The sequence below is a fragment of the Erigeron canadensis genome, chromosome 8 (assembly GCF_010389155.1).
Source record: "Erigeron canadensis isolate Cc75 chromosome 8, C_canadensis_v1, whole genome shotgun sequence".
NCBI classification, from domain to species: Eukaryota; Viridiplantae; Streptophyta; class Magnoliopsida; order Asterales; family Asteraceae; genus Erigeron; species Erigeron canadensis.
This window is the reverse complement of record NC_057768.1, coordinates 16,259,733-16,283,752: the sequence shown is the minus strand read 5'-3', so window position 1 is coordinate 16,283,752 and position 24,020 is coordinate 16,259,733. Positions and strand designations below refer to the sequence as shown.

The 24,020-nt window shown below is 36.3% G+C and overlaps 2 protein-coding genes across 2 annotated transcripts; both read left to right on the top strand.

Annotated features, from left to right (window-relative positions):
• Positions 1-208: 208 nt before the first annotated feature.
• LOC122610328 lies at positions 209-15,736 on the top strand. The gene is made up of 4 exons (XM_043783322.1): positions 209-464; positions 12,208-13,825; positions 13,971-14,823; positions 14,921-15,736. Exons 1-4 carry the CDS (start codon positions 209-211, stop codon positions 15,734-15,736), a joined length of 3,543 nt encoding a protein of 1,180 aa, XP_043639257.1.
• Positions 15,737-16,848: 1,112 nt separating this feature from the next.
• On the top strand, positions 16,849-17,451 carry LOC122610327. The gene has a single exon (XM_043783321.1). The coding sequence runs from the start codon at positions 16,849-16,851 to the stop codon at positions 17,449-17,451; it is 603 nt and encodes a 200-aa protein (XP_043639256.1).
• Positions 17,452-24,020: the final 6,569 nt, after the last annotated feature.

The window sequence follows — 24,020 nt, the reverse complement described above, 5'->3', positions numbered from 1 at the left end:
ATAATTTTCCTTGTACTTGTGTTCTTCTTAACGCACCTTTCTTTCGAGAAACTCTAAGGCCTCCTTTTTCTTATTCAAGAATAAGTTGCTTGCGGCATCATAGCATAGTTTCTTCGTCTCGCAAACCATGATAAAAACAAAGGCACATAATCTGTGGACTTCAAATCTTCATCATTAAGTAAACCTACAATCTCCTTCACACGAAGCCATGCATTTTCCTAATTCTCAAACCATAGTTGCTCAAAACATTCCACATTATGCCTTAGTACACCTTCCCGACTGTTATCGAAGGGTCCGCAAGTTGTTGAAGCGTGAAAAGGGGAATCTGAGGATCGATGAGTACTACCCAGCGGTGTTGGAATGCTACCAACGGCGCTGGGAAGCTTCCAGTGGCCCTGGAATCACCTGGGCAGAATCTGTTTTTGCTTTTCGCCGCTTTAACGTCTTCCTCCATTCCGATTCAGGTTGCTCAAATCCTTTCCAATGCATTGTTCCTATCTTAGCTGAGACAAACTAAACGAAAACGAAAGGAAAAAAAAAGCAAGAACATAAACAAACACGAAAACGATTAGTAATTTCAAGAACAAACTATTGTGTTCAAATTCGGTTACTTTAACTTAAATAGTGTTCAAATTCGGTTGCTAATCTAGGCCGCCCAGCGACGCTGGAATGGACTCGAGCGGAGCTAGCACTTGGCCAGCGGCGCTGGTTTGGCTGCTTCTCGTACTTTTTTGTTCGACTCCCGAATCACCTCCATGGGTCTTGTAACTTCATAGGCCTTCATCTTGAGTTATTTGATGTCATTTACCCTCACTCGCATCTTCCGTGAACCTTTGTAAACATGTTTGATAACACGGTTTCTTTAACGAATTCACATCATCAATGGCGGATTGGAAGTGTGTGTGTTCTTGGTGTGAGTGTGTGTTTTGAGAGAGAAAGTGTGTATGAAAGGAAAGTGGCTTGATTGGAATTAATGAGAATTGTGAAGGTTACAATGGTTTTAAAAAGGTTCAAGGCTTATGATTTCTAAGGTATGAGGGTTATTTATAAGCTAACTACACAAATATGCTAATTATCACATTTAGCCCCTCAACCTTAGTGATCATTTACCTATGACTTAACTACAAGTAAGTCCACTAATCTAAATTACAATTTATCACTATTTTTGGATTTCTAACATTCTCCCCCTTAGTGATATATTGTAATGAATGAAGTACATGTTATGTTGTCTTGTAGGAATGGATTTGATGAGCCCGGTGGTGAAGACAATTGATGTGTTGAAACAAGTCTTCAAAGCTTTCTCTTTTGTCTTTGGAGAACTTGATTCAGTCTTGGACTTGGACTTCTTGAAGTTAAATCATGTGGTGATTCTCAATGTTCTTTTTGAACAGAGAATAATGAGTGTGTGTGTGTGTCTTGAATCTTTGAGGATTGTTGAATCATTAATCAGAGTTATCTTTTGAAATGCGGAAGGTATGAATTTGGCTTTGATTCTTCAATCTTTGATTCTTGAGTGAAATTCGACTTCTTGATTCTTCATTCCAAGAAGTTTCATGAATATGTACTCTCCCCCTTGATGTATGCATTGGAGCTTCTTTGATAAAATGTTGTTGTATGACTTGAAGATCTTGAATGAAGTGTGTTGATGAAGACTCTTTTGAAGCTTTACTTCTTTGACTTGAATCTTCTAACCAATCTTTCAACTTTTTGAAGCTTTGATCTTTGTCACATCATTTTTGAACACTTTAGAGAGTAAGCATTTGAATGAAGTTTGGATAAGTCTCTTATGAAGTAATCATGCTCCCCCTCAATTCATGAGTATACACATTTTTGGAGCATCTTTGAACTTTTTGTAACATCTTGAGTGAATATCCTTTCATCTTCGGTCTCATTCTTATCTTGAAATCAATTCGGATTTTCTTTTTCAAGCCAAGATCTCAATCAACTAAGAGCTTAGTGAAAATCTGAGCTTAATTGACTGAAATATAGTGAAATTCTTTGACATCATGAAGACTTTATAGTTTCATCAACTTCAAGTTATCATCCATCAAAGTTCCATGAATCCTCCATTTAGATCTTTAGGATGAATATCTTGATCTTCTCATCTTTGAAAGATAAACCTAACCCTTTTGAAACCAAACTTTTATTATAAACCTAAACCTTTTGAAACACCCAAACACGAACTTTTCTCCTTGTTGTCCTTATCAACCATACTTATTTCTTTCCAAATCAATCATAATATTTTCTCCCCCTCATAATGACAAAGTTAGGAACCAATGTCATTATGCAAACATTGATTGATAAAATGTCAAAATAAATAACACGATCCGAAGCTAGATTTTGTGCACACGGAGAAATGTCGACCATCGAAACATCAACCCAAACCATTAGCACAACCCAAAGAATCCTAGAGATGACTAAAATGTAAGGTTGTTGGTGGTTTTGTGTTTGTGAGATGAGAAATGAAATCAGATAAGAATGATCCGTTAGCATGTTCAAAAATCGAAAGGATTAATGAAATGACTGATAGAAATGTATAACATTTTTCGGGTTTCCTATATATCATTGAGATATGCACAAAGCAATACTCTAACATAGTTCGGTTTGCGGCTTTTCAACCACGAGATTGCTTCAAAGAATATAAATCATGGTTAGTACAGCCGAAGCGTTCGATAACCACAATCTATTATCCTTAAAGACTTTTAGGAAAAACCGAGGTCACGTTTAAACTTCTCATTAACTCAATAACCACATAAATGTAATTATGAGACCTACTTTCAATGTTGGAAAAGATGTTAACATTGGTAGCATTTCCATTTGATCATTGTGGAATATCAATTAAGATATCACTACAAATGTTCCGGCTATATCACAAAGATAAGCAGTTATATCACAAAGATATGACTCGAATGTGTCCTAAATAAATGAATAATGATTAAATTAATGACCAATCAAGATAGCTCTAGACACAAAGTGATCAAATGAAGTCGGGGACTGGAGCAGAGTGTCGCCCTTTTTCAATATCAACATCTTCCAAATGAAGAGTCAATAGAAATGTGAAAATCTCCATGAGAAATGAAACAAGTATTTGTTAAGAAACACTTGAGGGGTTAAGTAAAGATGTGCATTGCTTCACTGGGTCCATGAAGACTTCGTCAATATCGAGATATCAACAAATGACATCCGATGAAAACGTGTTTTACCTGGCGATTTGAGAATTTTAGGGAAGGGTATCATTTCTTTTAACCCTTTTTTCTCAACATATCACCTTAACCTCTCACTTTTCGACTTTACTCCCTCCAACCTATTTGCACGAAAAACATCATCACTCAAAATACCCTCACTATCTAATGAAAGAAGTGAATACTCCGGGGTTAGAACTCATCGGCGATGATGAAGTTCATGGAGTGAATTAATCGCTCATGTGCAAACTAATCACCGAACTTCAATTGATTGAAAATCATTGGAAAATCATCAAACGTGTGTATGAAAATGTTTAAAACACATTTGAAGTTTTGGAAGTTTTTGAAATCACAAACTCCTCCTTAACCTATGCAAGAATAGATCAAAAAGTTTTCCATAAAAAGGTGGAGCAAAAATCGGTTTTGTGAAATCAAAAAAGAGTATAATCTTTGTTGTGATATTTTCGGAAAACTTGAGAGTCTATTGTGAACAGGATTTTTCAATTGAGAAGCACAAAGTTTTGCTTCAAGAAATGTTCATAGTAAGACTGCTAGGGAGTACAACAAGGCTTTCAATCCGTCGCATCTTACATCAACAAGTTGGAGGCAATAAAACATTTAAGCAAACTTTAACTCAATCAATTGTTCAAAATGAGACAACTAGCGAGTACACAAAGGCGTTCGATCCTTCGCTTCTCATATCAACAATTGAGAGTTCGAAAAACTTTATTTTAAAGGAATTAACTGCTATTACACATACATATTCATATAAGACTACTTGGAAGTACACAAAGACGTTCGATTCTTTGTTGTCTTATATCAATCTATATGTATAACAACAGGATCTTAGAATGTATAAACATTCTAAAATATATAAAGCATTGAAGAACAGGTTATACACAGAGTATGTATAAGCCATATTGAAATAAATAAAAACAATGAAGAACGGGTTACATACATAGTATATGCAAGCTACCTTTGAAATATAAAATCTTTTTGTTTATTTTTGTATTTGATTTTATCTTTTCAAATTTTGTATTTTGTTTTTCCAGAATGTGTCAAGAATTCCTTCAAAGGTAAAATGATTTAAGTTTCAAGATTTAACATACCAAGCTTGGAGATAAGAAAGTTAAACCTCTTTTCATCCAATGGTTTTGTGAACAAATCTGCAAGTTGATAGTCAGTTCCCACAAAGAAGAGCTCGATGTCACCTTTCTCAATATGATCTTTGAGAAAATGATATCTAACATCTATATGCTTTGATCGAGAGTGGTTTACTGAGTTGACTGCAATAGCAATGGCACTTTGAGAGTCACAATAGATAGGGATATGATCATATTTCAGACCATAATCAGTTAGTTGTGTCTTCATCCATAAAACTTGAGCACAACAACTAGCCGCAGCCACATATTCAGCTTCAGCCGTTGATAGTGACACACAATTCTGTTTCTTGGAAGACCAACTCACAATTTTTTTTTGATTTTTGATGAATTTGTGATTAAATTCAGTTATGGATCGATATCAGAATGATATTATGCTCTGATACCACATGTGATAACACGATTTCTTTACCAAATTCACATCATCAATGGCGGATTGGAAGTGTGTGTGTTCTTGGTGTGAGTGTGTGTTTTGAGAGAGAAAGTGTGTGTGAAAGGAAAGTGGCTTGATTGGAATTAATTGTAACAACCGTCTTAGAAATGTAGTAAATAAAACCCACAAATTTCATCAAAGTTCTAGACGTGCTTTAGACTTAAGATATATGCTCACATGTAGGTCAATTCGATCTTAAACCTTAGAATTATATAACAAGTTTATAATTTAATACGATAAAATACTAGATTTCGAGTCGTAAACGATCGTATTTAAGGAAGTTCTAGTCCAAAAATGTTCACAAATAGTCCCTACATTTATTAGGTTATATAATATTGGAAAACTATAAATAGATTCTCTTAGATAGAGAAACCCCATTTCTGCATCTTCTCCATCTCACCTCTCTCTCTCTAAAACACTCTTGCAACCACCATTTTCACACACAAAATCCATCTCTTGATTTTGGATTGTTAAACCGAAATTATTTGTACTTTTAGCTTCCTTGTGATAATCAAAACATATTTCTAGCACCAAATTTCAGGTAACAACAACAAATTTTGAGTTTTTGATCAAAATAAAAGTGTACTTTTTCAAGTTTATGTTCTTGATAATTTGGTCCAATATTGATATGAAAAACGTGTTAATAATTAATGGGTTTGAGTCTAAATGTGTTTAGTAACCTTTTTGTGAACAAATTTGGGTCACAACATGCTTTAATCTACAAAACCCATTTTTGAAAATGGGGGAAAACTTGTTCATAATGTGCCACGTCTTATTTGTGTTATAGATGGTCTTGAAATCGTTAAAAGTGTTAATGGCTAGTGTTATTATGTATATATGTCCTAGTTTGATGTTCTAACAAGTCCCAGAAGATTAAGTGTTGTTTTCAGTCGTCCTGGAGGCTAAGACGTCCTAGGGCGATCCCCTAAGACGATCTCCTAGGACGATCTTATTAAGATCGTCTTGGCAGCCTTCTTAATTTTGGTTTCGTGCTTGTTTGTTCTTGTGCGATGTTGTGGTGTGTTGGTACGTTTAATGGGTAACCGATCCTTTGGATTGGTTTAGCTCAAACACTTGATCATGAATCGATCTTGTGCACTTGATTCTTGCCTAGGAAACTAAAACGATCTTGTGTTCATAGCAACTAAAACGATCTTAAACCATGATAAGTGAAACGATCTTAAGCTAGCAACCTAAAACAACCTTGAGTTATGGTATACCTAAGACGATCTTGAGCAGACTCCTAGGACGATCCTGAGCAGGCAGCTAGAACGATCTTGAGGCTTGACATCTAAGACGATCTTGACTTGAGAACAAAGACGATCTTGCATCAAACCCTAGACAAACTTATTCTAAGACTCCTTTTACAGATTATACTTAAACCTAAAAACAACCTAATCGTATCTCTAATCACCAAAATCATTACTTAACTTCATTTATCAAATGATTAATCACATACAAGATTATGATCTAACATATTGAAGCTAGTTCCTAAAACGACCTAGAACAACGAATATTGTGTAAACCCTAATTGAATACGAAGACATGTGCTACCTTGATTTAATAATGTACGAGTTCTATGAATAACTAGATCGAGTTCATAAGACTAAAGTTCATCACTTAAAGGCACATACAACTCATTATTACGATAAGTACTTATGTGTGAGCTCAAAGACGTTCATTTCGAGTCTAGTTTTTGTAAAACACTTTTGAGTCAAAACGTTCAAAGATCTTTAAGGGACCAAATCATCAGTTCAATCAAGGACAACTCAGTGAACAATTAATCACAAGAACTAATACATGTATCCATCTATGCTCAATAGATATATCTTACTTATATCTGTGCTCATACTCTGTGCTTGTAAACTACTCTTGTTGCAGATCACTTTGAGTCTTCGTAGCCCCTTTTTCTTTACTTATTTTGGGGTGAAAGGAATACTACATACGCTTTTATATATACCGTAACTGCTTTTACTATTCTATGGCTATTTGACTACTTGTGGCATATTAGCCGGTCTTGTAGAGGATTGTGTGTGCTCGATTGATACTATTCGCCGGTCCCGTAGAGGATTGTGTGTGCTCGATTGATACTATTAGCCGGTCCTGTAGAGGATTGTGTGTGCTCGATTGATATGTGCAAGTCGATCTTTAGCCATTACATACTACTTTACACTTGAATTCTATTGACGGCATAAAACGCTTTTATACAACTTGTTTATATACTCAAACCTATGAACTCACCAACCTTTGTGTTGACACGTTTAAGTATTCCTTTCAGGTAATCAAGCTAATTGTGGCTAGGATTGGTAGCATGGGACTCTTAGCAGACTGCAGACTAGGTTTTGATGTTTGCATGCCCTGGTTATGCTTGTTGGCAATATGCCTAACCGTTTCCCCTGCATGGGAACTTATCGTACTTTTATTTGAATGCTTGGTTGAAATTGTGAGAGATGACTTCTATCTTGCTATTTGAACTATGTAATCGACTATTTATGCCTAATTTATGCACTCATTTAGTATTCCTATGTAACATCAATGTGCGCGTGTGCTATATCTTACATCCCGAGTTTTCCACCGCTGTTGGGGTGTTACATTAATGAGAATTGTGAAGGTTACAATGGTTTTAAAAAGGTTCAAGGCTTATGATTTCTAAGGTATGAGGGGTATTTATAGGCTAACTACACAAATATGCTAATTATCACATTTAGCCCCTCAACCTTAGTGATCATTTACCTATGACTTAACTACAAGTAAGTCCACTAATCTAAATTACAATTTATCACTATTTTTGGATTTCTAACAACATGAGATTCATTAAGTACCGATAGTTCTGGATTATTAACTCATTCAAGACATAGAAATAAGGCCTCTCGATAAGGGTTTTTATCACAAAATGGACGCTCATCACCTCATAAGACCAATGGTCTTCAGGCTTGTCACGACTACCCCTTCTTCCTCCTCGTATACCTTTTTACTATCTCTAGATCCAGTAGGATGAAGAATAGGGCTAACCCCATGTGAGACTGGTATGTGGTCCATTCGTAAGGATTTTCAACATGTACCTCTCAATACCTCCAAAATGCAAAAGCATTCTCATCTTCCATGTCCCGAATGTCTCACTGTTTCCATCGTATTTTGAAACAGGAGTGTTAAAATAATAGATATGGACATGGGGAGTGATATAGGAAGGGGATGAGAATCATTATTAAACTGATTATTAGGTAGTTGATTATTTCCGTAGTATACATTGAAGCAGACCAAGGAGAATTGTTTAAATTCAACCTGACTACTCGGATACCACTTGTAAGTCCCATCTCAAGAGATGTTACTACTGAAGACACCTTTATGTCGATGGTGAGTTCTTTGCAATATGTTCACTGGACTTGACTGAAGCCAGTACCAGTGAACAATATACCAAGTAGTTGGTGTAATTACTTATTTAGGTGAAAAACAAATAAGTAAATGACAATGCAATATAAATACAAGTAATGTAAACTACTGAGACCAATATGAAATTTTTCAACGTATTTTATTTATTGGACTTAAATAAAATATAAGGACGTTGCGAAACCAAGATAACACAAATATGTAAATATTCTAACAACCTAAAAAATCCAATTGATATATACATAGAAATTTTTTTAACAATCGAAACAATTAAAGTTGTGAAATGTTTCTTTTTGCGATAGAGAGAATATTGCACAAGTTCACCAAGAAAGCAAAGTCGGGATCGCAAAGATGAATTTTAGGTTGTGAAAAGACCTTTATTTATAGGCAAATTTTGACATTGAGATATCAACTTTGTCGTACAAATATGGTTATATGCATTTAAAGAATTGCATTTAATTCCTTAGCATGCTTGTTTAAAGTAACATATAAAGTCACTTTGGAAGTGACATGTCTTACATTAAACTAACCACTTTTACACACTTTTGTACTTTAATTAAAGAAAAAAGGTATTAACCGGATAATAGTGCATAAAGGTAAAATGGTCTTTCTCGTAGTCAGTGTAAAGTTTTGTAAGTACTTTACACTGGTGAGAGCTTTAGTCTTCGATCTTGGTAAAACATTCACTGGGCTTCGCTGACATAAATGTTTTCTTCCTTTCACTTGTTGTCTTCGACTTTAACTGAATGTCTTCGTCTCTGATCAGATCTCAACTGAAGTGAAGCTCCAATGACATTAACTTTACACTGGCTTCTGGATTTCAATTCTGCTCAGTTTGTTGGAATAACATTAATTAATATATAGATTTAGCTTTTTAATATAATTAAAACTCTTATATTATTTATTAATATATAGATTTAATTTTTTAATATACAATTAAAATTCGTATATTAAAGATAATATTAAATACCACAATTATTATTTTCATTATTGTAAGGTACCCTATTGTTGCGTGGATCGTCTCACGTGATTCGTTATGTCAAGAGTGTGGAATCCTCTTGAGATAACTAGAATGCTATTGCCTTTTGCTGATTAATGAGTAATTAATCAACCCAAGGAGATGCACAAGGCTTGTGGTTCGTGTAGGAGGTCACACGAAGGAACAATTAACCTTAATTCGTAATTTCATGAATATCTTCAAAATGATCAACTAAGATTAACCTAATTCTGTAGATTAGGTCTTGTATTTATACTAGAAGCGTATTGCATTATGTGGGCTTAGGCCTTAATCGAAGATTAGGCCCGAAACAATAAACCAATCGACTTGCCTCGTGCTGACGTCAGCACGAGGTTGTTCCTTCATACTGATGACGTCAGCACGAGGGACGACCCTTTGGCTCTTTGTTTAGCTTCGTTTGGCTTGTACATAACATCCAATCATCGTTTAAGTGTTCTACGACACTTCTAAACCTTGATTCTAAGTTCTTGTACCTGCAAAACAATATATAACACACAAACACTATACAAAACATAAATAGATATAATATTGAAGTTCAAACGTAATCATTAAATATCAACACAAGTTCTTATTCAAATGATTACAAACATAGTTCTTAAAAACATAAACGATAATCAAATCTATGTTGCGATTGTCACAACGAATTTGCATCTACAGACTCCCCCTTGACTATTGCAACTAGATCTCTTTAAAGTCTTCAAATTTGAACTTCAAAGCTATCCATTGAACAATGTGCAAGAATGTTGCGATAGCGCCTTTCTTCAACTCTCGAAAATTCCACTGCTGAACAAGGTGTATCCAAAAGTCTTCTGTGATCACCTCTTGAAAAGTTGACAACCTGCATTGGATCATACATGCGTAGCAACATTTGTTCCTGTGAATCATCCACAAACATCTGTGCTTCGCCTGACTTGATATCTTTTTGCCAAAATGTCATCGCTGTTAGCATATCTTGATCCCATCTGATAGCGGGAACCTTCTTAACACATTTAATCCTTCGCTGTTCAAAACGAAATGTGCCATCTTGATTCTTAATCTTCTTCAAAGGTGTTGGCTTAATCAACCTCTTTTCTGGCTTCAGACCTCTATCACTGAAATTCCTAATTCTATCATCTCTGAATCTATTCCAGTAGAAATCTGCAAGTCCATTGCTCTGAAGATTAACGAACCATCGTCTTCCCAAATCTATCATATTAGAATCACTGAGAGAGTGGAAGTGTCTTTGACTCATCGACATGTACTGGCATCCCTCCTTTCTCTTGATAATAAACAATTTGATTCTGTGATCATAGAACCAACTTTGTATCACTGAGAAGTACTTGGGTGCATCTTGTTCTGAGATAAACTCCCAAAAAATTGATGGTTTTAAATTTCCACCCACATGAAAACCAGCACGAGTTACAACCACTGGAACCCTTCTGTCAATAATAAACTCAGGGTCTTGCTGCACCGGAGGTATATTGAATCTTCTAAGATCAATCTCTCGTGTAGCATCAATATTCCAGTATAACTCAAAAATATTATCAAGATTGAGATGTTCTACTTCAGCTATTGTTTCAACTTGAATGACTTCATCTTCATTAAAGACCGATCATAGTCATAAGGTATATCAAGCAACCTTTTTCTATCAGGTTCTGAAGTAATGAACTCTCCTTCTTCCATATCTTCACCATTGATACTTTCTAAGTCATCTTCAGCATCAAGATCGTCCAATGCACCTATCCTTTGAAGCTTATCTGCAATTCAAACAATTCACATATACAAAGATAAAGAACATAAATCATAAGTCAAGACATAATAGTATAAATACATAAAAGAAATTAAAATAAATAATACTATATCATAAATATAATGCAACAATTACATTAATATTTATCTTATAATCTTTATTTATTTTATCTTGCAACAATAATATTATATCATAAATATAATGTAACAAATACATTCATATTTATCTTATAATCATTACAAAAACAAAAATCATTAGCACTAGGGTTCGTAATCCGAATCTGACTCTGACTCTGAAGATGTATGAGTTAACCCTGACCGTTCTTTCATTTGATCCCTAAGTGATCCTGGATCATAATAATTATCATAATCCATAATCTCTGCTCTAGCTCTCATATGAGCTTGTGGATCATAACCCAATCTCTTTTCTAGGCTATGCACAATTAAAGGGTGCAAATCTGACTCTGTAGAGGCATTGGTAGTCTTAGTTGACTCACTATCCTGAGTAGATTTTCCTTTGCTAAGATTTTCTTTTTCTATATGATTATGAGGATTATTCACTAGCTTTTCTCGAATCTCCCTTTCTATTCTATCAGAATTAGAATCGGAGTTACCTGAATTGGAATCTTCCTCATCATCATCATTTAGATCATCAGGATCTGCATCTGGAGCAACCATTACAGCTTTACCTTTATCTTGAGTCCCAGAAGTACTAGCACCAGCTGTACCAGCAATCTCCGACTCAGTTTGTCTTGGCGACTCCCCCTGAATATCTGCAGTCTCTGTATCCATAGCAGCATCAGCAACATCTTGACCTTGACCCTGATTCTCTGGCTCACCAACATCTGGTTGTCGTTGATTTGGATCTTGAGCTCGATCTTGATCATCATGATCATCATCTCTAGTCTTAACATAAACCCTTATTCTCTCCCACCTTACTACGGGCAATTTTTTCTTCTTTCAATTCCCTGCTCGATCAACATACTTTCTGATCTCCTGATTATGATCATTCGTGATTATAGTTAGGTGTCTAGTGTGTTTGTTTCGATTAGGTCTTATTTTGTTCGCCACCTTTTCAATCTTTCTTACAACTCTTGTTGATTAATTGGGTTCTGATCGCGGCTAATTGTTTAGTTCAGCTAGTCACCTGAATTCTCTTAATCGATTTACACTTTGTGAGTTGTGATTGTTAGGGTTTTACAAGGTGCTAGGTTTTTTTTATTTGTTTGTTCCGTATTTTAATTGGCGTTTTCTAGGGTTTTTGAAAATTAGGATTTGTGTTTCTCATGTTTAATTAAGTTACGGAGGGATCGAATGCTAACAAAAACACTAATATTGGTGCTGGGTTAGCTAGTAAAGTCAAGAAAATTGATGGTAAGGTTCCTGCTCCGATACGTGGTATATTGAAAAACCCTAAAACCACGTCTGGCAAAAATAATACAAGTAATAGTGACAAGACAACATTTGTGCATTCACCAGGTGGTAGCGTGCATGCTACTGTTCGCGATGTTAATCTTAGCAATAGGTCTGCTAATGAGGTTAATGAAGCTAGAAAGGAAAAATCTGCTAGTGGTAATGTCTCATCGGAATATGAGAAACATGGTTATCCCAAGATTCCTGTTAATAATGTCTCATCGGATGTAAACACTGAGTTTGTTATTCCAGCGAAGGTAGATTATTCTGGATCGGCACCTCTGAAGGAGGATCGAGATAAACAAGCAAATGGAGCTGCAGCAGCTCCTGTTGGTAAGGATAACAATAATAATAAGTCATATGCTTCCATGGTTAACTCTGGATCACAAAAACAACAAAGACCTGTTAATTTTCGTTTTCTTGAAACCAGTGAGCAACAGGAGGATGTAGACATAGTTCTTCCAAGAGAGGCTATACGAAAAGTCCAGGATAAGTATGATAATACTCTTTTCGGGTATTTTCTAGGGAAACGTATTGCTTTTCCAGTAGGGAAAAACTTTGTCACTAATAATTGGGGTAAACATGGTTTGCAACGAATCATGATGAATGCTAATGGTTTTTTCTTCTTCAAATTTTCGAACTCAAAGGGTTTAAAGGAAGTATTGGAAGGAGGACCGTGGATTGTTAGAAATTCGCCTATTTTTTTGAATGTATGGACACCTTCTACTATATTGAAGAAGGAAGAACTTAAAAATGTGGTGGTTTGGGTTAAAATCCATAACGTTCCTCTAGCTGCTTACTCTGATGATGGTCTAAGTATGCTAGCGTCAAAAATAGGCAAACCAAAGATGTTAGACTCTTATACTACAACTATGTGTAATGAGTCATGGGGTCGTAGTAGCTTTGCAAGGGCCATGATTGAAATTTTAGCGGATCAAGCTCTTAAAGATGAATTAAAAATTGCTATTCCTATCATGGAGGAGGAAGGATTTGTTAAGGAATCTATGCGAGTAGAATATGAATGGAAACCTCCGCGTTGTGCTAGTTGCTGTATTTTTGGTCATTCGGATGCTCAATGTCCACAAAATGTTAAGGTTTATACAAAGGGTTCGGATGTGGATTCTGGTGGTTTTAAGGAAGTTAAAGGGAAGCGTAAAGCTAAACAAGGAGTACCTATCAAACAGCATAAAACCAGATTTGAATACAGGCCAGTGAACAAAAATGATACTACAAGTGTTGCTGACCCAAGTTCCTCAGAATCAGCTGTAAAAACGTCTAATGCTTATGAGTTGCTATCTGATTTTAGTGAAGGGGTTAACGAGCCAGTTAACACAGCTGCAACTAGTAGTGAACAACGAGATAAACCAAAGGCATCGACTGAAGATGAGGATGATGACGAAGTCGAGGTTATTTGGGATGAATCAGCTCAATATATGGCATCTAATACCAAACCAAACAATTCTTCTGAGGGGGCAAGCACTCCCGGTTTAGATGGTTTTAATGGGTAGTTTAGCCGCTTGGAATATAAGGGGTTTGAACCGACCCATCAAATAGAAGGAGGTTCGGCAGGTGGTTAGTGAGAATCATTTGAATTTGTGTACTATTTTAGAGTCCCATGTAGATGTATCTAAGTTGTTTGATGTCTGTAGAAAGGTGTTCAGATCGTGGGACTGGACATCCAATGGTAACGTTTGTGATAAAGGTACAAGGATTATTATGGGTTGGAATACTGATGTGGTAGATGTCATGGTCATTGCTCAATCGGATCAGGTTATGCATAATCAAGTTATTTATAAACTTGATAATAAATCTTTCTTTTGCTCGTTCGTTTATGTTGCTAATCATTATAAACAAAGAAGGGATCTTTGGGCTGATCTTTGTAAGCATAAATGCTTTGCTGGTGATAATCCATGGGTTTTACTTGGGGATTTCAATTCCGCCTTATTTCTAGAGGACTCGTTTTTTGGTTCTTCATGTATGAGTATTGGAGTGCATGAGTTCAAAGAATGTGTTCAAAACATTGAGGTCATGGATATCAATAGCTCGGGTTTCCACTATACTTGGACTCATAAACCCAAGCACGGTTCGGGAGTCTTGAAGAAAATTGATAGGGTCATGGGTAATATCCAGTTTTGTCAAGATTTTCCATCATCACATGCCATATTTCAGCCGTACAGAACTTCGGATCACTCCCCATGTATTTTGAAACTTCCTAATGTGCAAAGAGATCGACCCAAACCTTTCAAGTTTGCTAATTTTTTAGTTCACAAGAAAGAGTTTACTGAGATCGTTAAATGTAATTGGAATGTAAGTGTGGATTGCTGCAAAATGTATAAGGTGGTAAAGAAACTCAAAACGCTAAAACATCCTATACGCAGCCTTCTTTATAAGCAAGGAAATTTGCACGAGCGTGTCACCAAACTCCGGATCGAATTGGATCAGATTCAAAAAACCATTGATTTAAATCCTAGTGACGAGAGGTCTAGGGAGCTGGAAACGGAGGTTCTGAACAAATTTAGGGAGGCGGTGCTTGATGAGGAGAGATTTCTTAAACAAAAATCCAAGATTGAATGGCTTGAGGTTGGCGATTCCAACACAGCGTACTTTCACAGTTCTGTCAAAACTAAACATCATACAAGTAGAATCATGTCGATTAAGGATAGACACTGGTGGAGTCGCAAAGGCATTGGTTGCACATTATGAGGCTTTTCTGGGCACGAATAGTCCTGAAACCCAATTTGATCCTGGTGGGGTTTTTAACAGTAAATTAACTTCACAGAAAGCACTTGATATGGTGAAAAATGTTACTGATGATGAGATTAAAGCTGCAATGTTTTCTATTGGTGATAACAAAGCACCGGGGCCAGATGGTTTTTCTTCTCTTTTCTTTAAAAAGTCTTGGGATATTGTCGGCGGTGAAGTTTCCAATGCTATCCATGACTTCTTCAAATCTGGTAGATTGCTTGGAGAGGTTAATCATACGTTTTTGGCTTTAATTCCTAAGGTTACTACCCCTTCTATGGTTACTGATTATAGACCAATCTCTTGCTGCAATGTTCTTTACAAATGCATTAGTAAAATCATAACTGATAGAATTAAGGATTGTCTTGATGATATTGTTGGCATAAACCAATCAGCATTTATTCCGGGTAGAAGGATTTCTAACAACATTTTGCTCACACAAGAATTAATGCATAATTACCATAGAAATGTTGGGCCGCCTAGGTGCGCTTTTAAAGTGGATATACAGAAGGCTTATGATACAGTTGACTGGAAATTTTTAAGGGCTATATTAGAGGGTTTCGGTTTTCATCAGGTAATGGTGAACTGGATTATGACGTGTGTAACTAGTGTATCATTCTCTCTTAGCATAAATGGCAATATTCATGGGTTTTTTAAAGGCAAAAGGGGTTAAGACAAGGTGACCCTCTATCACCATACTTGTTCACACTCGTGATGGAGATGTTGTCTTTGCTATTAAAGAAAAAGATCAGGGAGTCACCTCAATTTCGGTATCATAACCAATGTAAACAAGATTTTATTACTAATCTTTGTTTTGCAGATGATTTGTTTCTCTTTGCTCGGGGTGACTTGCATTTGGCGAAAGTCTTAATGGAGGGTCTTCGTTCTTTCACTAAGGCTTCTGGTTTAACGCCAAGTTTAGCCAAGAGTACAACTTTCTTTTGCAATGTTCCGGAGCATACTAAGCAGGCAATCTCGTGCATTATTCCTTTTGAAGAAGCACAACTTCCGGTTCGTTATCTTGGTGTTCCTCTAATCTCTTCAAAGTTGTTGTATAGAGATTGCAAAGTTCTTATTGAAAGAATTGACGCTAAAATTGGTGATTGGAAGAACAAAACTCTTTCTTTTGCTGGCAGGTTACAACTTATAAACTTTGTTTTATCTTCAATGCACATATACTGGGCGTCTGTGTTTATTCTACCGGTTAACATGATTAAGGAGTTGGAGAAAAAGCTGCGTGGATTCTTATGGTGTCAGGGACCCATGGCTAAGGGTAAAGCAAAGGTCTCATGGAATGATTGTTCTCTTCCAAAATTTGAAGGGGGTCTTTGCATTAAACATATCCGTGATGTTAATAAGACCCTAATGACTTCTCACATTTGGAGTATCCTAACTAAACGTCGCTCTCTTTGGGTGAATTGGGTATACTCTAATAAGCTCAAGGGACGTAATTTTTGGGACATAACTCTTAAATCGGGGAGTGCATGGGACTGGCGGAAGATACTTCAGCTTAGGGACTCGATTAGACCCTTTATTCAGCATCGAATTGGTAATGGACAGTCTACATCTGCATGGTTTGATACATGGATGTCGACTGGTCCATTATGTAAATTTATCTCTAATCAAGATATTATTCGCGCCGGTTTTAAGGTTGATTCTTGTGTGAGTGAATTGATTCAGGATGGTAATTGGATATGGCCTACGGCATGGCTTGACTTGTTTCCTGTTCTTATAAATGTGCAACCACCGGTTATCAAATCAGAAATGGATTCTATTTGCTAGCGGATGGGAGATGGCAAAGATGAAGCGTATTCATCAAGTTCTACTTGGGAATCGTTACGTCTTAAACAAGATCAAGTTCCATGGGTTGAGATGGTGTGGTTCCCTCATTGCATTCCTAGGCATTCTTTTCATGTATGGCTTATAATGAAAAAGAAACTGAAGACGCAAGATAAGATGCAACAATGGGACACCAGCGGTTCAACGAACTTTAATTTGATGTGCTGCTCACTTTGCAAGCATGGCCCGGACTCTCATGAACACTTATTTTTTGAATGTGATTATGCTATGCAAGTTTGGAATCTAGTTAAACCCCTGGCGGCGATGGAACGTGTTTCCAACAGGTGGGACGACATAAAGAGGTACTTATTGTTTCTTACAAACAAGAAAAGTGCAAAATATGTCATTGGAAAGTTGCTGGTGGCTGCCACAGCTTATTTTATTTGGCAAGAGCGCAATAATAGACTTTTCTCTCCTGTTAGGAGACCTGCTACCCAGCTTCGAGATATTATTGTTTCCACGGTTCGACTTAAACTTGTGACTATGAAGTTCAGACGGAAGACTAGTGGAATGAGCATCCTGGAAGACTGGAAGATACCGAAGTCTTAGTCATTTGCAGTACCTATGTAATCGAGTCTTATTTGCATATTTATGTTATAGTAGCTAGTATGCGATGCAGTAGCTTTTTCTTGATAGCTTTAAGCGTGATAACATACATACGGGCATGTCGTATAATGTGAATTAGCATAGTACTCTATTATGCTACTTGTACTTAACAGTTTTTTGGGTGATATACAAAGCTTACCGGGGTTTAAATTCCCCTTTACCCAAAAAAAATCATCTCTAGTCTTCTTTGCTAGCTCATCATCCTTACAACCATCTTTATCTCCCCCTTGAGCCAAGAATTGGTCAAGTCTAGAACCAAAAGAATGAACAAGTGCTGTCATTAAGTCCATCTCCTCTTGATGCTTGGCAGCTTGGAGCTTTAGCTGATTCTCCAAAGCTGTAACCCTCATCTCTAACATCTTCTTTTCTGAAAACAAACGACTCAGCTGCACTTGAACAGAAGCAACTGGACGTGACGTAGAAGCAACATCAGATGTAGAGGCATGAGGTGGCATCGTAGCTTCAAATGAAGGCATACGAGCACTAAAAGTTCCTGCGGGAGGCATCTGAGGTCGTTGCAAAGGAGCCAACAGACGTCCCATGACAGTAGAAACAGGAACTGTAGCCTGAATATGAGCAGAAGAAGGTCTAGCATCAACTGTCGGCTCTGGATCTTGACGAACTGTGGACTCCGGAGCAGCAGGAATCATAACAGTTGTAGCCTCAGTGATAACTTATGCGCGAGAACCAATTCCTCTAATAATAAACTTTGATCTCGACCTTCTCTCCCCAACAACAATACTAGCAGAAGCAGTAGACACATAAACAGGAACATCATAAACCGAAGCTCTTAAAGCAGCAACTGATGGAGTAGCTTGAGATCTCTCCATGGCAGTTTGATATGCATCAAATTCTCTATCAACTTCAGCCTGAGATCGCTGAGTAGTTGGAAGTCTCTCCACAGCGTCAACACCTTTTCCTTGTCTTCTTCTTCGCTTCGACAAACGTTCTTCCTCTTCTTCATCATCTTCTGAGTCATCACCAGCATTAACAGTAACTGGTAGCTCAGAAGGACCAACATCATCACCAACTGGAGCAGAGGTAAAAGTAGAAACTCCAGAAGTTGGTGGAATAAGATTTGCGGGATCATCAACATCATGCATAAGAGCATCCATATCTGGATCATGCTCCAGATCTCTAGCATATAGAGGAACATCATTGAGTCCCACAAACTGATCAGCTCGCTCTTCTTCAGGATTATCTTGAGCCTGATCATCATCAGCAGCAGCAACAACAGGTTCTTCATCTTCCCAACCTTGTCTAGGAGCAACATAGTCAGGATTTATGAGATGTCCGAACAATGGTGGATTGGCAACATTATCAGGAACACCATGACCTGCAAAGCGTTTCATACTCTCAACAAACACCTTGTGAGTCAGACGACCCAAATTGAAAGTAGGACCATCAAAAGGCAAATCTGCTATTCTGTGCCGAATGATTATCATCACAAATCTTGGAAACAGAAAGAATTTCTTATCGTTTCCAAATGCTCTCAACTCCTTTACAAAATTATCATATATGTACTGAGAAAAGCTGTAAGGCTTGTTTAGCACAAGAGCAACCATCTGAGAAGCAGTAAAAATGTTCAACTGATCATGATCTACACTCCGATGACTAAGGGACCTCAATAAGTAGTAGGCAAGCAATCTCCATTTGCCTAGAAGACAATTCTTGCGATAAGGATGAGTAATATCACCAACATATCCCATACGCCTGAGAGCACCGTCACAAAAGCTTTCTTCAAACTCAACAGGACCTTGCTCCATATCATCAGTTCCTATGTCCAAAATAGTCCTTAAGTCTCCAGCAGTAAACTTAATGTTACGTCCAGCAGTAGTGCGAATCATAGTATGATCACAAACTTGCATCAATCTGGCTGAGTTCCAGAATTCAGTAATAGGACTTATGACCAGCGGAGGATTCTCGGTCAAAGCAAAACGAATACAAGAGCGTGCTAGATACTGGAGAACACCATTAAACTCTGGTGTGCATCCGGACTGCGTAATGCTGAGATCAATCGCAGCATTATGTTCCTTGACAAAGACGCGAGCACCTTGTCCTGCCATACCTGCACAAAACAAACAAAAACGACAAAAAAACAAAAGTTAGAAATAACAATTACCCAATTTTTCTAAGTCACACGATCTGCTTCGTTGTGGCGTCAGCACGAGGCAAAGCCTCTTCGTGATGACGTCATCACGAACCTTCATGCGAATCCAGAATATGAAGAACAAAACATCTCCATATGATAAAGTAATCGATCAAAATCAATCTTTTATATCATCTTGGACTTGTTTTGATTCGTGGTATGCCCAGAATACGAAGTATCGAAACAAATTCGATGAACACGAAGTGTTTCGTGTTCTTCGTGTGAATAGTAACCGATCCATATATTCTTCAATTAATCTTGATTTTAAATAGGTTAATGTGAACTTTTGTTAGATTTAAAGTGGATAAACATCAATTAATCCAATTTTAAGTCCAAATCATCAAAAATTGAAGATCAAATTCTTGGTTCATCCTAGTTACTGTTCATGCGAAGAAAATTTAAAATTTGGGCATTATAACAACATGAAATCGTTATTATCTTAGTTAAAACATCAATAATCTATCCTAGATCGGAATTATACCAACAATCCTGGATGAAAAACACGAAAAGTAGATGAAATCGATCGAAAAGGTAACGGATGAATAGTGCGCACGAGGAAGACGACGTTCGTGTGGTTATTTAGGGTTAATTTTCGATTAATGGTAATTAATGAATGGTAAAAACCCATATTTATATTCGAATCCTCATGGGCCGGGCCGAAGGAAAAACTTCGTGGGCTTCGTGATGACGTCAGCGTGAGGCATGCTGACGTCAGCACGAAGGACTTCGAATTTTCAGATTTTTATTCACACAAGCTTCATTCCTTAGCCAAATTTCGTAAATTTTCCAGAATTCTAAACAAGGAAAAATTACAAAAATTCCAGAAACATAAACCTGTAGATACTCATTACCAAAAACCTGTATCTACTCGAATATGCAATCGTAGATCATCCGTACTAACTTGTCATCACAATAATGTACCAAATAAATCTTACATTATTATCTTGACATAAAATCGATCATTTCTTCATTAATGTTTAACTTTAAACAAATGCAAACGTACATCAAAACATATTTAATGTATAATGCATTACAAAACATGAAATTATCATATCAACAACCAATCACATTACATCTTAGGTTGTGATCTTGATAATACAAGTATAACCTATCACACTAAGTCTTAGGTTATTAAATACAAGGCAATCCATCCTTGTAGCACAGTTCTTGTAATTTCTGAGCACCTTTTATTGTCCATCGCAATGTTAGCCTATTCTTCAACACGATTAGCCTTTAAAATTGCAATGCGGTCTAAAAATATTGATGTCATTTTCCTTTGAAATGAAATTCGTTATCTGTAACCTGCACACTTAACAAACCTCATCAACGCATCAATATCAACAAAAATATCATAAATATGCAAAACAACCAAAATCTTAACCTAGCAATCATTACAAGATCTAAGGCAAGTCCAATCTTTGTCAAACATACTTATCAACCAAAAACAATTGAAATTTCAAAAAATTTACTTGAAACACATTCAAAAATATTTTGACTTTTCAATTTCAAATCCATTTTATTTTCTAAATTAAACAACTTATGTATTAATTAGAAAATCCATCTTTTAAACATACTTACCATAAGCAACAAGACTCATATAATTCACTAAGAATCATATAACTTTCTACAGAATATTAGATGCTTAACAAATCTCTCGTGCAATAAGAACTAGTTTGACAAACAAACTGACACTTATTACAAAAATAAAAATATAGCTAAAATAAAAACTAAACTACTTTATTTATTTACAAGAAATTCTAAGTTTTTACAGATTAGATCAGATTAGCATTTACATAAGTCTGCAAGTGAGAAATAATTCTCTTATTATTAGTAATGAACAGTATCCCAACCACGATTACCGGTATATTTGTCCTATTAAACACTCGGTACTTCCAGTTTCCTTTGAGTTGTGACACTTTCGACATACCCTGGCCAAGGACAGTCACCATGTAACCCGAGTAGCCTAATATGCCATTGAATAGTTTGCGAACTTATGTGACCCACATTTAGATATACTCTCGTAATCGATACAAGCACTAAGATAACACTTATTCAATATACATTCAAAAACATCCTTAAACAAATCATGAGACACTTGTTAGATAACAAAATTTAATTACTTTGTGATTTAACTTATTTGCTTTTACATTTCATTATTTATAAGGAACCCGTGATTTTCTATGAGACCCATGTAGCGAACTTTCTGACAACCTATCCCAAGTTGGAAGCTTTAGGTAGGCTAGGTATACAAAGACACCCCGAGGACATACTTGTCCGGATCTCAAAGACCACATTAGCCCCTTAATTAACATTCATTTTATTGGCATAAACAATATCACATTTAACTTTCATGCTCATGAGTTGTAGAGGTTTTTGCCTATATTGTAACAACCGTTTTAGAAATGATTTAAATAAGTTCCTTGAATCACACTTTCGTCATTAGAACGGCTAGACAGTTCAATTTATCTAAGTTCTTGACGTGCTTTAGACCTAAATTATGTACTAATATGAAGGTCAATTTGATGACGAATTTATGTTTAAGTACGATGAAATACTAAAGTTCGGTTCGTGGACGTTCGTGTTCATAAAAGTTCTAGTTCAAAATGTTCGCAAATAGTCCTTGCATTTATTGAGTTCATTTATTAGGGGAATGTATAAATAGAAAGAAATGGAAACCCTAGAGAGAGAAGCACCACTATTCATCTTCTTCCTCCTTCACCTCTCTCTCACTAAAAACACACACAAAAACACCTTAAAACACACACAAGATCATCTCTTGATTTTGGATTGTTAAATCAAAACCGTTTGTACTTTTAGCATCCTTGTGATAATCAAAACACACTTCTTGAATCATTTCTCAGGTAACAACAACATTTGATGAGTTTTTGATCAAATTAAAAATGTACTTTTTCAAGTTTATGTTCTTGATGATTTGGTCCAATTTTTGAATGAAAATCGTGTTAATAGTTAATGGGTTTGTGTCTAAATGTGTTTAGTAACATTTTTATGAACAAATTTAGGTCATAACATGCTTTAATCTACAAAACCCATTTTTGAATACGAAGGTACAACTTGTTCTTGAGTGCCACGACTTGTTCGTGTGTTATTTGATCTTGAAAAGCATTAAAAGTGTTATTGGTTAGTGTTAGTGTGCATATATGTGCTAGTGCTATGTCTAAACAAGTTCTGAAATCGATCTAGACATTCGTTTGTGTTTGTTCAGCCCGTTTTGGAACTGGGACGGTCCTGATGGGACGATCTTGAAGCCAAGATCGTCCTAGGGCAGCCCTGGTTCTATCGTGCTTGCTCGTTTGATCTCGTGTGAAAGTTGTGTTGTGTTGTTGTGTTGGTACACTCCTGGGTAACTGATCTTCTAAGATCGGTTTCGCTCAATCTGTGTTCTTGAATAGGAAATGATCTCGATCTTGTACTTAGTCATGTGAAACGATCTTGTGCTTAAGGTAACTAAAACGATCTTGACTTGGCAACTAAAACGATCTTGTACTTAAGATAACTTGAAACGATCTTGGACTAGTCAAGTAGGACGATCTTGAGCTAAGGAAATGGGACGATCTTGAGCTAGACAAGTAAGACGATCTGGAACCTTGGAACCCTATGACGACCTTGACACTCATAAGGCATTAAAACGATTTTAAAACTAGGAAGATCTTGTACTCTAAAACGACCTAATCATGAACCTAATCACCAAATCAATCCTTAGTTTCATTATCAAATGATTTATCACATTCAAGGCTACATTCTAAGAATAATGCTAGTTCCTAAAACAATCTAGAACTAGGTTCATTTTTGCAAATCCTAATCGAGTACATTACAAACATGTTTCATCTTAATTATTAAAGTACGAGTTCCATGAACGACTAAATTGAGTTCTTAAACCTAAAGTTTGTTATTAAAGACGCATTCAACCCTTTAACATGGTAGTCACTTATGTGTGAGTTCAAAGACGTTCGGATCGAGTCCAGTTCTAGTACATAAAGTTCATTCAACCTCTTTTGAGTCAAAACGTTCAAAGATCTTCGAGGACCAAATCATCAGTTCATCAAGGACATTTCAATGATTAATTAATCACATGAATTAATACGTGTGTTCATTTATGATCAATGATTTATATATAGGTTTCCATCAAGGTGTACTTGGATTTTGATAGATATAACCTATCTATCTCGGTGCTTGTTCTCTGTGCTTATAAACTGTGCTTGTACCAGATCACTGCGAGTTTCGTAGTCCCTTTTTACTTATATAAATATTTTGGGGTGAAAGGATACTCGTGCCTTTGTGTCTATCATCATTTATGGCTATTTGACTGTACTGTATGATGTGCACTATGATACTTGATACTTGA

Excerpts from the sequence above, each read along its gene's own strand:
- LOC122610328 (XM_043783322.1), top strand. The coding sequence starts at position 209 with ATGCATTTTCCTAATTCTCAAACCATAGTTGCTCAAAACATTCCACAT. Across the intron at positions 465-12,207 it reads CTTCCTCCATTCCGATTCAG|TTACGGAGGGATCGAATGCT; the intron begins GTTGCTCAAATC and ends TGTTTAATTAAG. Across the intron at positions 13,826-13,970 it reads GGTTTAGATGGTTTTAATGG|AAAGGTGTTCAGATCGTGGG; the intron begins GTAGTTTAGCCG and ends TGATGTCTGTAG.
- LOC122610327 (XM_043783321.1), top strand. The coding sequence starts at position 16,849 with ATGGGAGATGGCAAAGATGAAGCGTATTCATCAAGTTCTACTTGGGAA.